Source organism: Lissotriton helveticus, chromosome 4_1, assembly GCF_964261635.1.
Source record: "Lissotriton helveticus chromosome 4_1, aLisHel1.1, whole genome shotgun sequence".
Lineage (NCBI taxonomy): Eukaryota > Metazoa > Chordata > Amphibia > Caudata > Salamandridae > Lissotriton > Lissotriton helveticus.
This window is the reverse complement of record NC_136063.1, coordinates 717,336,777-717,353,098: the sequence shown is the minus strand read 5'-3', so window position 1 is coordinate 717,353,098 and position 16,322 is coordinate 717,336,777. Positions and strand designations below refer to the sequence as shown.

General features: G+C 45.4%; 1 protein-coding gene across 3 annotated transcripts in view; it reads left to right on the top strand.

The window, feature by feature from the left end:
• The window catches only part of MEP1B (meprin A subunit beta), a 389,272-nt gene that overhangs the window by 331,495 nt on the left and 41,455 nt on the right, over nucleotides 1–16,322 (top strand). For all 3 annotated transcript variants that reach the window (XR_013610541.1, XM_078687361.1, XM_078687359.1), the window contains one exon: nucleotides 14,309–14,483. Coding sequence is in view for 2 of the 3 variants with exons in the window: in XM_078687361.1 (XP_078543487.1) it covers nucleotides 14,309–14,483 (175 nt within the window). In the remaining variant the exon portion in view is untranslated. The remainder of the gene's footprint in view (nucleotides 1–14,308; nucleotides 14,484–16,322) is intronic.

The following is a 16,322-nucleotide window of genomic DNA, read 5'->3' as shown; positions in this document are numbered from 1 at the left end:
TCAGTGGGATATAATTTAATCTGAATCTCACTAGGATGCATCAGTGCTGGAAATTTGTGACAAAATATAAATAGGGGTGTATATCTGCTGGTAATGTGGGGGCCCTCTGATATTGCCTCACCGTAGGTTTGTTACAATTAGACTCCATTCTTTCTCTTGCCATTTTTAGAAAAGAAACGTCACTTTATTTTTGCCGTAGATATTGTCGCACAGCTATGTTGGTTCTCAAATAACTCCCACAGTCCCATGGATCTCAGGATGTACCTGATGTATTGAAGCCACGTGAGCTTGTGTACTTGGTTGAGTTTCAGACAATCCTTGAAAATATTCTGGGTAAGGTTAACTGTCTCCCTTCTCTAAACTGAATGCCACAAGAAGATTGGTTCTATACAGATGTAGGCTGTGATGTATGCTACGCCCATCTCAGGGTGGCAAGAGTCAATTATAATTAGAACAGCTTCGGGTAAGGGCTACTAGCATCTTAAGAAAACCATCCTACGTTCGTTGGAGGGAAGCTATGTCCACCGTTCCCCATACTCCAGGCCCATATTTGGCAACATAGTCGGATTTGGCCAGATACACCTTTTTTATTGCCTCCACCGGTTTAGAACCTAATTTCGTAGTAAACCTAAAGGTGGCCAGAATGCTATTTTCCAGTTGGAGCACTATGTTGGCTACCATATTGGTCCATGTATTCTTTCTGAAAAATCCCAAGATAAGAAAAAGTATCTACCATCTCCATCTTATTACCCTCTATATAAAATGTTGGGGGTTTGTTCGGTCTTGCCCCTGCCACAAATACAAAAGATTTGTGTTAATTTACACCAAGGTCTAAATTTTTCATAAATGTCGTGTACTCCATTCTGGGTTTCTGCAATGCTATTCCTGCCCGGGCTATTAGCACTGCATCACCTGCATAGAGGAGCAGTGGGAACAAGGGCTGAATTTGCTAAGAGAACATCTTTTGTGGACTCAGGCAGAGCTGCTTCCACACCAATACTGTAAATAGAGAACAGGAAGGGCACGAGTACGCACCCCTGACTGACCCCATACTGAATCGAAAACTGGTTTGTACATTCCCAGTTCCTGCCATACCGTACACAGACAGTCGCTTGTGAGTACATCTGTTGTATAAATGTTTTTATAGTGTCATCTATTCCCATGCCTTCCATGACTGACCATAACTTGGAGTGAGAGACACGGTCAAAAGCGGACGATAGGTCCATGAACGCCATATAAACCGGACCCTTCTTAGATGCCGTAAATTTTGAAATAATTAGACTCAGATTGAGGCATTGGTCTAATGTCCCTTTCTCCTTTTTAAACCCGTACTGCGAGGGTATTAGTATGTCCCCTTCCCGGGCACCGTCCTCCAATCTATTCAGTAAAAGATGACCCTTCAGCTTTGCTATACTGCTCAATAAGGAGATTGACTTGTAGTTTTGGGCAGTTGCCTTTTTTTATAGATAAGGATTGTTAGAATTCGGGGGTCTCTAGTTGGCAGAGATAAGTACCACTATCCAAATAGGGACCCTTGCTTCTAGTCAGGGTAAGGAGGAAACACTCTTAGGTAACCCCTGCTCACCCCCCTTGGTAGCTTGGCACGAGTAGTCAGGCTTATCAAAGGCACTGTGTAAAGTATTGCACCAACACTAACAGTAACACAGTGAAAACACCACAAACTAACCCCACAACAGTTTACAAAAATAAAGGTACTTAATCTAAACTGCACAAGACCAAAACGACGAAGATCCAACAATCACAGTTCAAGAATATGATTTCAAAAGTGTTCTTAAGGTTGCGTTAAAATAATCCACAGTTGCGTCACGGTTTAGCCAACAGTACCTTCAGATGCGACAAAAATTCCAAGTGAAAGCTGCAGCTTGAAAAGCAAGCGATGCGTCACTCCTGAGACCCTGGGGAGGCGATGTGACAACCACGCTGGACGCAGCAGGCATGTTGCGGTGACTCTGGTCTTTATGGGGAGGGATACGATACCTTGCGTGGATTCAGGTGCACAGGTTTCGGTGGCAGCGTCAATCTTCTCCTCTCGCGGCCCCTCGATGCGATGGCTTTGCGACGACTCTCGCAGCGACGTGATGTGGTTTGCAAGCAAGCGGTGCGACGATCTCACCCAGTGACGACAGGCAAGCGGTGCGACGATCTCGGCCTTCGCGCTGGTGGGAATTCCCTCGCACTGACGGGGATGCGCTCTGTAAGCGAGCGATGCATGAAAACTTGCAGAAAGTTCTTTAAATCTTGGTTTCCAGGGGGCATATTATCAAGGGATTTATCTCTGCTTTTTTGGCTTTAAAAGCCAAGAAAGCGGAGATAACATTATCTCCCTATCAGCAACAGGGTGCTAACACGCAAATTCGCATGTTAGCACACTTTTTCTCTACGCTTCACCTTGCATCTCTAATGAGATGCAAAGGGGGCGTTCCAGAGAAAAATAATAGGAGAAATGTTGTTAAGCGACATTTCTCCTATTATCAAGGATTTCGCTAACCCTTTTAGTGATAAAAAAAAAAAAGCAGCGCTAACCGCGGTTAGCATTGCTTTTTTTACACCTGGTATTTTCCTGACTTAGCCATGATATCCTATGGAAGGTGGATATCATGGCTAAGTTTGTGAGCCCCTATCATCAAGCTAACACCAAACTTCAAAAGATTATCGTTGGTTTTCCAGCGATAATCTCACATTTGACAGTTAGCGTGAGGATTTTTATCACTTCTGAGATAAACCTTGCTAATAGCAAGTTATCTCTGCGATAATTTCCGGCGATGCTTAGCGTTAAAAAATTAGTTGCTAAGCATTGTTAGCGATAAATATCGCTCATCGTTGGTAATATGCCCCCAGATTCCCAAAACAGGTACAAAGTGGAGAAGTGTGGCTCAATGGTTAGAGCGGCAGACCCTGATGCAGAGGTCTAGCCCGGGACCAGGGTTCAATTCCCCGCCTCGGCGGGTCTTGAGCTCAAAAATTCCACGGACCTGATAATTCTCGCCTCGGTGCCTATTCCAATCATGGAGTCCCACTCTGCAACTCTGGGCAATAGCTTGCTTAATCTCCACAACGGCCCCCACAACGCTAAGGATGCCTGGCCTCCACCTTGGGGGTGCCCAGGAGTGGACACCTCACAGGGAAAGCCAGGATGGGTTCCAGAGCGGTATTTGTACAAGCGCCTTGAGACCCTTGCGGGTGAGTAGTGCGCTATACAAGTATCAATTTACATTTAACTTCCAGAGGTACCACAACTGGCCCAAGTACTCGAGGAGGGACAGAACTCTCTCAGTAGAGTTCAGGGAAGCTGGGGGTGAAGTCCTTTTGTCTCTTCTTCATGCCCTTGGAGTTTCCTTCAAGCAAGGAGACACAGCGCAAAGTCCTTCCCCTCTCCTTGGCAGCAAAGCAACTGCAGGTCAGTCCAGCAAAGCAACAGCAGGACAGTCTTCCTTCTTCAGTCTTCCAGCTTTCTCCTTGGCAGAGGTTCCTTCTTGATCTAATTTTCTGTAGTCAAGGGGCCTATATTAATAGCCCTAAAAAGTCTTATTTCCCTTTGTGCAGGAGGGCTCTGAGCCCGGTCTGAACCAGTTCTGGGTGTTCCTTGAGCACTTTATTTTCCTGGCTTCTCCTTTCAGAGAGAGGAGCAGGGTCGTCAGCCACCCAGCAGGAGGTGGAGCCAGCATTGTAGAAGGCAGGCACAGCCCTATTTAGGCCCAGGTGCTATCCCCTCCCACCACTCAAGATGCCAATGCGGTCATTCAGCCGAGGGGTGACTCATCCAGCCTCCTGGGGGCTCCCCAGCCCCTGTCACTCTCAAACCAGACAGTCAATTCACAAACAGGCCAAGGCACATAGAAAGGTCAGACAAGAGAACAGCCAATTTCTAAAAGTGCTGTTCCCAAACACAGAATTTTAAAACAACCTTTCCTAAAAGATGTGTTATTAAATTCTGAGTTCAGGGATACCAGACTTGTATGTTCTATCTTGCTGCTATGGGAAGATATGCTGGTAGCCACTGTAGCCAGCATTCCCCATGATAGCCTACAAGCAAGAAAGCCTTACAATAGTGAAAAACGAAAATGGCTGTAGTTCACTACCAGAGCATGTCACCTGCACGAGTACAAGCTCTACCTTTCACATACACTGCACCCTGCCCATGGGGGGGTACCTTGGGCCTTCCATAGGGGTGACCAATGTGCACAGAAAGGGAAGGGTTAGGCCTGGTCAGTGGGGACACTGACCAGGAGGACATGGCAGTTCACAGACTGCACACAGGCACTGCGGTGGCAGGCCTGAGACACCATTTTAGGGCTACTCATGTGGGTGGCACAATCAGTGCTGCAGGCCCACTAGTAGCATTTGAATCACCAGCCCTGGCACACTCAGTGCACTTTACTAGGGACTTCTTGGTAATACAAATATGCCAATCATTGATAACCAATCACAATAACAATTTACACAGAAAACATATGCACTTTAGCACTGAACAGCAGTGATAAAGTGCCCTGAGTCCTAAAACAAGGGAGGAAGAAGCATAAAGTTTGGGGATAACCCTGCAAAAAGGGCCATTTTCAACAAGGATTATTACTCATTTTTCCTGGAAAGTGGGGGGCCCCATTTTGGCTACGACATAAGGAACATTAGTCAATACTGGCACCCAAAGATTTTGATTATCTAGGAAAACAATCTATAGGAACCTCATTCGGTCGAGGGGCCTTGGTAGTGCTACACTACTCCAACCCATGTCTCACCTATGCCAAGTCAAAGACCATATTACTCCCTTGGTCAACCTGTGGGGTACCAGGTTGGGGCACCATGCTCTTGTCTGACAACCCAAAAATGTTGCCAAACTGGGCCACCCAGGCCTCCTCACTTACGTGTAATGCTAGATTGGGTCACTTTTGTCTTTGAGGAATGGAGCATTGATTGTGCTTCAAAAGTCCCTGCTGTTTTTTGAGACTGTACCTGGTGTAATTTGGCTCATGCCTCCTCATGGAATACTCGGTCATTATATGACAGGTATTACCATCCGCCGTATTGCAAGTGCCATAGGCTATAATGCACTTATAAGACGTGGGCGGGACATCTGCTACATTTGTGGCTGACTCTATCCCGGGGCTTAAAGTGGTCTGGATCCCTGCAGGTCTAAGACCCAGTAGCAATTGAAAATTTACATTAAAACGGGACACTTTCAGGCCCTATATTTTGCCTTTAAGTTTACTGGTAACACAGTGATCCAATTGCTGAACAACGGATTTAGTTCCAGTTTATATTTCACATGTTTGACTTAATCCTGCATAGTATAAGCTATTTCCATGATGTTGTGTTTATTTTATTTTTCGTGTGTAGCATATTACTCTTTCATAGTGTATAGTTTCAACCGAGTTGCCTCCAGGTGTTGAAAATGGGCCACGATTGAGAGCTCTGGAGTTTAGGCTGAAGGCAGTGCAACTTTCTCACAGTGCCGTTCAGTGGGTCAAAAAACGTGTGCAGAATACATGGTCATCCAATAATTGGCTTCGCTGCAGGGAACATATAGCAATGGTCATGTATTCCAGGTGCAAATGTGATTATGTGCAAAAGCGTATGAACAGAGGTCTAACTATTGACAGGGTAAAAGCTAAAGAAGATTTTGTGCTTACACATGAGTGGGTGCATTGTGTGTTTGGAGGGAGGTGAAATGAAGGTTATGCATCGAAGTGCATTCATTAGTGAGTGAAACTAGGAAGACAGGACTTTGAATGGACAGTACTGTCATGTAATAATTTCCTGCAATTCTTTATTTAAAAAAGGATAGTACCTGCACTTCTCAAAAGAAGTGCAATACGTCATACGGACATCATTCCACGGGCAATTTGGAGCTTGGCTGACCCTTGGCTGACCCTACCTTTGCTGCTGCTGCCATCGCGCTACCCAGCGCGTTTCCACGGGCGCTCTTGTTCCCTCCTGCCACCGCAACTTACAACTCCAAGCGGCCGTTGTCAGGAGGGGAACTACAGTTCCCAGAACACCTTGGGGGACCGGCACACGCCCACTTCCGCGCCCGGAGGCGCTGTTAAAACCCGCTGCCTCCTCGGTGGAGCGGTGGACATCATTCCACGGGCAATTTGGAGCTTGGCTGACCCTTGGCTGACCCTACCTTTGCTGCTGCTGCCATCCCGCTACCCAGCGCGTTTACACGGGCGCTCTTGTTCCCTCCTGCCGCCGCGACTTACAACTCCAAGTGGCCGTTGTCAGGAGGGGAACTACATATCCCAGAACACCTTGGGGGACCAGCACACACCCACTTCCGCGCCCGGAGGCGCTGTTAAAACCCACCGCCTCCCCGGCGTCGCGTGACGCGCGCGGGCGGCGCCGGGCGAAGCCCGGGCCAAGGGCGGGCCCGTTTAAGCCCATTCAAGACCGGCCAAGGACGGGACCGGCCACCCCTCTGACACCTGCCACGCATAATTAAGGTCAGTGACATATTGGAATTCATTTGACACCGTTTCAAGTAGTACACAAGGTACAGAAAGGATGGCTACTGTACACAATGGTGATCCTAACTGTAGGAAATCAACTGGTGGTTCACTATTAGGAACTCTTGACAATTTCCTTATAAGGGTATCAACTGCACTTGCCAAGGATATAGAACTTACTGAACAAAGACTATCCTTGGACACACCCTTTGATAAAAGGTCTTCATTGGGCTCCCTGGCACATGCCAGATCACCGACCAACTTACAAACTAACTCGCAGGGCTCACTTCCTCCTTCAGGAGTGGTGACTGCTTCTCCACTTCAATCAGCAGAGATTATGATTATAAGTGACAATTCCCCAAAAGAAGTAGTGCCCAGTAGCGACATAGTTTGAGCTCCATCTCCTAAAATCAAGACTCGATCTGCTGGCCAAGTAAAAGCCATTATGGTTCTACCAAAGGGGAGGGAGCAAACAAAAAGGAAACGCCCTGGTCCTCAAACCAATGCTGGTGGGAAAAAAGCAAGATCTTGCAAAAGTAATGCCCCACCTGATGACACAGTAGTGACGTCACCAACCACCCCCGTACAACTGGACAGGGTTGATAGAAGTGGGCAGGGAAGTTGTTTGGATCATAGGGGGGAGGATCCACATATGGAGTTGGGTCCTTCTTTTTGGAAAAGACTGGAAGTTACCTTTAAGAAAATGTGTCATCCATTGCATGAACGGCTGGACACTATTGAAAATAGACTGGTGTGCCTGGAACTTTCATTGGCATTGGCCCAGAAACAGGCAGGACCAAGTCGTGGCACCCATACTCTAAGGCCAAAATCTACTGTTGCCAATGGTCCATCTAATTCTAACAGTGTTACCGGGTCAAGCCAGACTGCAAGGCCTGTGTTGGCTGTTGATAAAGAGCAAATTGTTAATTCACAACCAGTCACCCAGACGGGAGTGGGAAAAATACATCAAGCTACTGAGACACCACAAACCACCCTGTCACGGGCAGATACTCCACCGGTACCTAATTATACAGGGGTGGGAGCAAAGCCATTGAACAAAGATAGAACTTTGGGCGATGGAGCTAAGCGGAAGGACAAACAGCCACCTTCATCTGCCCCAACCAGAGCCCATAGCGAGCCTCCCTCTACCTTATATTGACCTTCCTCCCCAATCAGCCCCTTTTGTGGTAGTTTTGGTAGGGGTCCCCCCATTAGCTTGTGGGAAACGAGAATCATACCAAGATTTAAAGCATAAATGTATTTTCTGGCTAAATAAACACCGCCCATTGCCAGTGTACATGCGTGCTGATATTATGGGTGTCAGGAGAGTTAACTGGATAGGGAAGGGATGTAAGACTGTTGCAGGAGACTGTATCGTTATTAATTTTAGAGACCAGATGTGTGTCAACTTCATCTGTAATTGGCCCCATAATGATATGTCCAATGGGATACAAGCTCTACCCTTAGCCTATTTCTACGGCCCCCCAACTACAGTTTCCTTCGAGAGGGATATGTTTTCTCAGGGGCCTGTATCTAATTGTTGTCCCTTAGGGAACATAAGGTTGTTCAACAGATTTCAGACTCTGTCGGGGCTAGGGGACTGTGATTGACAGTACGAACAACAAAAGTCCATTCAGAGTAGTAGGGGAGGGGCTGGAAGAGAGGGGATGGTGACTGGGAAAGGGATTGTCCCTAACCAGTGTAGTAAAGATGAAGGGCTGGATGAGGCTGGGCAACGCCCCACATGTGACATTATCCCGCAGGCTTTAGAGGTAGACCAGTCGTTGAACAGACAGAATAAAATACATTCTGGTTTAGGGGGACAACCGGTACGGGACAATTTGGCAATATTATCAGATGGTCCACTAAGCCAGATATCCCTGGTTTCCTGGAATGTGGCAGGTTTAGTGTCAAAACTTAATTGGCAGGATTGGGCAGACTTCATTGACCACTATGACATTTGTTTGTTTCAAGAAGTCTGGGCGGTCGAACCAATGTTCAGAGTTGGCTATTTGAACTTTTTTGTCCCTGCTGTAAAAAAACTAAAGGACGACCTATGGGGGGTTTAATTATATGGGTCAAGCAGTCCCTAAAATGTAAAACCCAGTTGCTCCCCACTGTATGTGATGACATTCTTGGTGTCAGATTTAGTTTTCACGCAGATTTAGAAATTAACATTTTTAATGTTTATGCTAGGGGCCTTCAAGGTGGCAAGAAAACGGAAGTTGTAACTAAACTTGATACATTACTACAGGCTTCCCCAAACAACATTATGTCATTTATCGCTGGGGACTTCAATACCACTTTTGAACCCCTTGGCTTGGATGATATCCATTTGACAGAGGAGGAGGACGCTAGATGGGGAGTTCCCCAACTCAGTACCAAACCTATAAAAAAATGGACTGAGGCTGCTATTCAGTTAAAGGGCTTTTGCTTAGAAAATGAATTGAGAGCTGCCAACGGGCGCACACTCTCAGATAAAATGGGGAAGGAAACTTTTGACAATGGCGCTAAGGCAAGCAACATTGACTACTTACTTGTCCCTCTCAAGATGTGGTCAATTCTCCTCGATATGGAAGTTGTGTCACGTATTGAAAGCGACCACAACCCTCTGAGTGCAAAGGTTAACCTGGGTATTCACATAGGGGAGGAAGCTCATCAGGGGCATTGCTACGCGGATTTAGCTATGGCAAATGATGAGCGACACCTTAAATGGTGCCAAGTCGCTGAGCATCAGGAAATAATTAGTTTCATCGAGGGAGACCTGGAAGGGGCCCTAAAGGATATGGAGGATGTTATACTGAACGGTTCTCCCCCTTACCTTTTACTACAGGTTCACAATAGGCTCTTTAATAAACTGAAGACATACTTCTGTAAATCTGGTTTAGGAAAAAGAAGAACCGCAGCTAAAAAACCAGAGTGCTGGTACAATAGCTCCTGTCGCCAAGCTAGGAGGGATTTGGGTCTAGCCTTAAAGTCTAAAGACATGGGTGCAGTTAGACTGGCTCCTGCGAACTACAGGTTCAAGCAACTTGTTGCTAAAAGGGACTGGGAAGAGGGCCTGTGGCAGGATCTGAAAGTGGCGTGCTCTGCAAAGAATCCCAAACTTTTTTGGGAAATCTTTAAATGGGACAGGGGAGGACATCAAGAGAGCCCTCATAATAATGTTGATTGCAATTCTTGGGTCGATTATTTCAAGCCCCAGTATGCTGCTAGTGCCACTGGTAAAAGCGATGGAGCCTATCTCCATATTGTGTACAAGGAACCTATTTTTTCCTTGAATGATGTGGATAGGGTATTGGACCAAGTCACTGAGGGTCGTGTTACCGGCATGGATTGTGTCCCCGCAGATTTATTTCTGAACAACAGAGGGCGCTGGCGATTTTACATCCTGTATGTGGCAAACGCCACAGCCCAAGGGATGGAGGTGTCCATCTCATGGAAAGGGCCAAAAATTGTGCCGGTGTATAAAAAGGGTGATAAGTCACTTGCGGCCAATTATAGACCAATAAGTCTAATTGACTGCTTACAAAAAATCATGGGGCGGCTGGTTTTGGGCAGAATTCAGACCTGGATGGATAATGACAATATTTTAAGTCACCTCCAGGCTGGTTTCCGCCCAAAAACAAGTACCATAGACCAGGTCTTCCGGTTCATTATGTTATATTGGCGTACCGTGGTCCTGGAAAAGGGCACTTTGTATGCCGTCTTTGTTGACTTAAAAGCGGCTTTTGACCTGGTCCCTTGTTATACTCTATGGAAAGTTTTAGCGGATCTGGGGATGGCACCTGAATTGTTGAGTTTGATTGTCCGCTTGCATGAGGATACCTTCGCTCGGGTACGGTGGGGTTCCCAGGGGGAGTTCACCGTGCCCTTTCGGGTGGAGCGTGGAGTGAGGCATGGTTGCGTTATGGCGCCCACCTTATTCTTGCTCTTCGTGAATGGGGTTGCGGATTTCCTCTCCCTGGTCCCGACCGATGCCCCTGCGATGTCCGGTGAGCGGGTCCCGATCCTCATGTTCGCGGACGACTCTCATCATCTCAAAGACCCCGAGTGGACTCCAGCAAGCCCTGAAGCGGTTTGAAGATTTCTGTTTGAATAGGGGCCTAGAAATAAACACGACAAAAACTAAGTATATGGTTCTGACTGGCCGCAAAACGTGCGGGACAAACAGACCTTTCAGAGGGCGGATTAATATGAATGGCTCCCCGCTGGAGCGGGTAGATGCTTTCACCTACCTGGGGGTTACCCTTCAGAAAGACCTGGGGTGGTCTAGCCAATTGGATATTGCGGTCCTAAAACTCCGCCAGCAGGCAGGCATTCTTTTGAAAAAATTTGCCTCCTCAACAACTAAGCCCATTAGCCCCTTATTGGAAGTATACGGGATGAAGGTCTTAAGTTCGGCTCTATATGGAGCCGAACTCTGGGGTTTCGAAGACCTTAGAAAGCTAACGCTAGCTGAAAATGAATTCCTCCAAAAAGCTAATAGCGTTCCCACAAGTACCCCGTTAATACCGCTAATGTGGGATCTTGGAAAAAAGGCGGTCCAGGATCTTGCCCTTTTGCGTCCAGTCCTTTACTGGCGCCGTCTATGGACAACAGAAGAATTACAGCATTATGCCCAGGGTTTAAGGGAAATAATGGCTAAAGACACGGGCCAAAGAATACATTGGCTTAAGAACATCAGGTCGACACTCCTCAAATTGGGAATGAGGGACTTATGGGAGGACCCGGAAAACGCTCAGTTTCCCTATAAAAATTGCTTAAAGAAAAATATTGGGAGATGGTGGTCACAGAAGTAAGGTCAGAGGGTCTCTCCGCTCATTTAACTGGTCTTTTCATGGACATTAAAGCCCAACCAAAACTGGAACAATACTGGGATATCATTGGCAAACAACAGGATCGTAAGCTCTATTTCCAGCTAAGGGTAGGATCACTCCCAGTAAGATCCTTTACGGTTAAATGGGCAGATAAAAGTGGAAACGACAGATGTCCCAATTGTGGGGAGGACCAAGAGTCAATAAGTCACCTTTTATTTTGTTGTCCCCTGTACACGGCCCCCAGAACGATGTGGATTAAGCCATTATGTAAACTGCTTGGGATATACAGACATGCTGAGGCTTTGAGAATTTTAACTACAGACCCGACGCCTAGAATTGCTGTCGCTGTGGCTAAATTCTTGAAATGGGCTTGGGTAATTCGCACAAAACATACAGCGGTAACTATGTGAAGGTTAAGCTGTATTAGCCCATGTATACTGGGGCTAACCCTCTGTGCAATACTCCTCTGGATAAATGTATGTTGATGAACTTGTTGTTATCCTTTTTAAACTGTAATTCGACATAGTCTATTCTAGTTTAATACTTTTTAAAATATTTATTGTATGGATCTTTTATGACTTTTTAATCAACATTTGTGTAAATATATGTATGTACACTTTTATGACTTAATTGTCGAATAAAGTTTGTGAAACTGCAATACGTCTAATTGGAGATTACTCGTACTTCTCAGATGCAAAAAAGGAATCCAATTTAGAGCACAGGCACTTAAATGTTTCCATTGCAAGCACTGGCTGGAGAGGAAAGAGATGAGGTGTGACATATATAGATGGGTGAGATGTGGAGAGAAAAGGGGAGTACATGTAAAGCAGTGTGGACACAGCGGGAGTGCTTGAGACACTCAGTAGACTTACCCCGGGCCTCTGAAATGTTTAATTCACAGTCTGGCAATTTCCGAACTGAAAATGTTTAGATATTAATTAAATACAACAACATCTTTGTTGTTACCCATTTATCTGTCTAACAGCCATTGATAAGGCCAATAGTCTTAGGCTGTTGTCAGATACATGTCACTTGTTGTGTTATATATCTAGATGCAATAACAAAACTTCAGAGTGGAACCAAAATACTGGTCGGTTGCCACACTATGGAAATCACAGAAAGTCTGTTTACGTGCTTAAGCCACATCCTTAACTACATAGGCCACTTTCTCCTTAGAGATCCCCCAGCTTTTTGTGCATTCCACTTAAAGCCTTGCTCTATCCGATCCAAGAAACTATATATACGGCCCTTAGATTGTAAGGTATTAGCTGTACATTTGGCACCTACAATGCACAACAGAGAAACTGCTGTGCATCATGAAAATATAAATGCATGGAATACCAACCGAGGTGTATGAGATATTCTTGAAAGAAGTGCTCCCATATTTGTCAGAATTATGTTGCGTAATTAATGCTACTCCATCCACCTTCAAAGAGTTAGTGGTTGTAGGTTTCTTAAACAAGCATTTGCAATGTAATCGGTCTCGCCTTTGGGACCTTATATGTATTTGTCTAGGCAGCACATTAGCCTGGGTGCTGAAAGGTCTACTGTTCTTTAACATGGAGGGAAAGTAAGCACCAAACTGTGTGACACGCCAGGTATGGGAACACATTGAGACAAATAATGCCTTTTAGTGGGAAATGGTATAGTCTAAAGCTCTGTTCTTAATATAAAATCAGGGCCTTCGGTGGTCCTATAAATGAAAGTGCAAGATTTGAAAACAATAATATTGTCTATGGGTGGTTGTGGAAGATAATTTCTATGAACTGGAATTTAGAGAATGCTAAAGTGATTCTGTTGTTTTACTGACCTCTGCTGGTCATTTTCTATCAAGAAAGTTAAATAGAGGCGATTGCCAGGAAAATAAATAAAAAAATGTCCCTCGGTAGAAAGCAATTCTGGTATTTTATTGACCTCTACTGGTCGGTTTCTAGCAAGACAGTTAAATAGAGGCACTTGAACAAGGAGAAAGCAATTTTGTGATTTTACTGACCTCTACTGGTCGCTTTCTATCAAGACAGTTAAATAGAGGCAGTTGAACAGAAAAAAAGTCCCTAAGAGGAAGCAGACAAGTCCTAGGGATGGTCTCCAGAGCCCACAAAGTACATACACATATAAGTATATCGTAAAGCATATACATGAGGTCTCGAATGCTCGGCCTAAAAAGGATAAAACACCTCTGAGTCTGAACTCAGATCACCCAATAAGTCTGCTTAATGCAGACTACAAGTTTTTTGCAAAGGTTTGGACGTCACATATCTTTGTTGTAGGGCAAACCCTGGTCCATTGTGACCAGAATGTTTTTTTACCAAATAGATTGATGGCAGCAAATATTCCTTATTTGATGCAAGCAATTGATTTTTTTTTTAGCTATCTAGAAGAAGCTGCAATTATAATGCTCGATGCTGAGAAGGCATTCGATCTTTTCAACTGGGCAACCTTGTTATTTGCGCTCGCCAGGTTCTGTTTACCAGATAGCATTTTGTAATATGGTTCAGAATGTTTATCAGGGGGCTGAGGCACTTACAATGGAAGGAATGGCAAAGGTCAAATCGTTTGCAGAGCACACGATCCTCTTATTTGATAGGTAAAATATTGAAGGAGTTATAAATATTATCCAGGATTCTACACGAGTAGTAGGGTATAAGATTAATCAAAGCTAAATAGAGACTCTTCTTCTTAATGCCCAGACTTCGGTTTTGCCTTTGCCATTCCAAGACAAAGCACTATCTCTCACGTAATTGTAAATGTTTGTTTTTCTTGCAAACCAGTTTTGCTGTCAGTACTGGTCTGTCTTTTTAAAGCAAGTCTCACTTGTGTTTCAGGATATTGACATCCTTACTTTATGTCACTATATTGACCCATTCCACTGTGTTTGAAATACTGTTATAAATCTATGGCTGCACATGTCACAATTATTTCTGTTGTCACAGTGACATTAACACATAGTTAGGAGGGCGAGTGCCAATATTTTTACAGTCTGCATGTCATCAAACAATGACCCAAAAAATAATATTTTTTCCGGAGATGTTTCGCATCTAACAGCTACTCAGCCCATCCCTAGCACTACTACAACTGTTGGCACCACTACAACTGTTGGCACTGGTACAACTGCAACCTCTCCATCTGTGGCAGCCTGTGAAGGTCTCACGTGTGAAAATGACGGGCTTTGTATCCTTGAGAATCAGAAACCAGTCTGCAGGTAAGGCAACAGTGCATCTTTTCCCATTCATTTTACTGATCGCTTGTGGTTCGTGTAACACTATACGGTCAGTTACGCTCAGAACTGTGATGCAAAATGGAGGTGCATTGCGTGTTTGCAAATTACTGTTAGTACTGGGTGCAGTAATTAGCTTGGACCGTATTATACAAAGTGCCCCACGGCGCAACTGGCGCGTGCGCCTGCTTTGCGTGCCACCGGGGACTTTGGTATTACAGAAAGTGCCGCAGATGCTTGTGCAGCCCGTTCTGTAATACAGATAGCGCTGGCGCATTTATAGTGCCCGCACCCTCACCAGAGGTGGTTCCTTGATTTGCATGGGGACGTGGCACGATGCAAATAAGGGAATCCTGTTGCCTCTATCCCTGCCCGTATTATAGACACGTGTGCAGAGCCAAAGAAGCTGTCCTAACAGGTGGCACACTGTCAGTGCGCCCTTTGATGGCAGCCCTCTGGAGGAGGGAAACAGGGTCCTATGGACCCCCAGACATCCCCTTGCAGCCAGGTGCAGTAACTCACTGCACACACCTGCAAGGGCATCTCTAATCCCCCTTAAATATGCAGGCGGGTTGCCGCCTGCACAGTGAAACAAGGAGCGAATGCTTCAAACCTGCTCCGTATTTCGTGTGAACGCGCTGCCAATAGGGCAGCATGACTTTGCGGCTGCCCTAAAGGACAGCGCATTCGATATAATATGGCGCACCCTCCTTGTTAGAGCCAAGTGCACCGTTTGAAAGATGCGCTCTGCGCTAACAAGGAGAGTGCGCCATATTCTATAATACAGCCCGTTGGGCGCAATGTCCAATCAATTCTGATGGGCATATTTACAATATTTTGGCATAGGGCAGTGCTGCAAGCCTTCTAGCTGCGCTGCCCTACGTCAAAAGAAAAGGGCAGGAATGCAAGGTATCTACAAGATACGATGCATTCCTGTCCTTTCTGATATCGCGCAGACTGAAGGTGAGCGCCAACGCAGGCATCCTTGCACCATGGTGCAAGGGTGTCTGTGTTGTTGGCATGATTGTTTTTGTGCAGGAAAGTGCCCCTTACTGCACAAAAACAATCAAAGGAGGTATTCTTCTTGTTCTATGTCTCTCCAGCACACATAGAACGAGGAAAAAACAAGGAGAAATGTAAACCTTTTTACTTCGTTATGCCTGCTTTGGGAAAGCATTAGTTTTGGTGCTGACCCAGATTCATGCTATGTTGTAAATCTGGGGCAGTGTCAAAAATCATGGGTGTTGCGTGGGAACACCCATAGCAACATCCATGGAATTTCCCTTCCACGCATAGTAAGGCATTGCCTTACTCCATATTTACAAGGCAATGAAAAGCCACGCAGGGTGGCTTTGCGTGGCCTTTAAATATAGACCTGCACACAGCGCCTCCAGAACATCACAAAAGTGATGCTCGGCCATTGTAAATATGCCCCTGTGTTTCCCTTCTTGGAATAGGACATTCACACAATCTGCAATGAACCCATCCATTCCAGAGACTGCAAAATGATGTTTTGTGCTATATGTTCTTGCTTTATTCAGCAGGTTTTACTTGCTGCAAATTGATGGGACACATGCATTTGAAATCCCGTTATGTGATTCAACAGGAATTTGCACTGGAACCAAGATTTCCATCTTGGTTATAATCACAGACAAAATATCCATATTTAGATGCAAGCACACAGTCATGACCCTGAGCGAGAGAAGAGTAAGATCACATGATCTATACTATGTCAGCTGTGTGTGAGCATACAGGGTATATGTTCCCTTTGGAGACTCACTGAGGCTTTTCGACAAGTAGACCATGGTCTAAGGTGTGAATTTC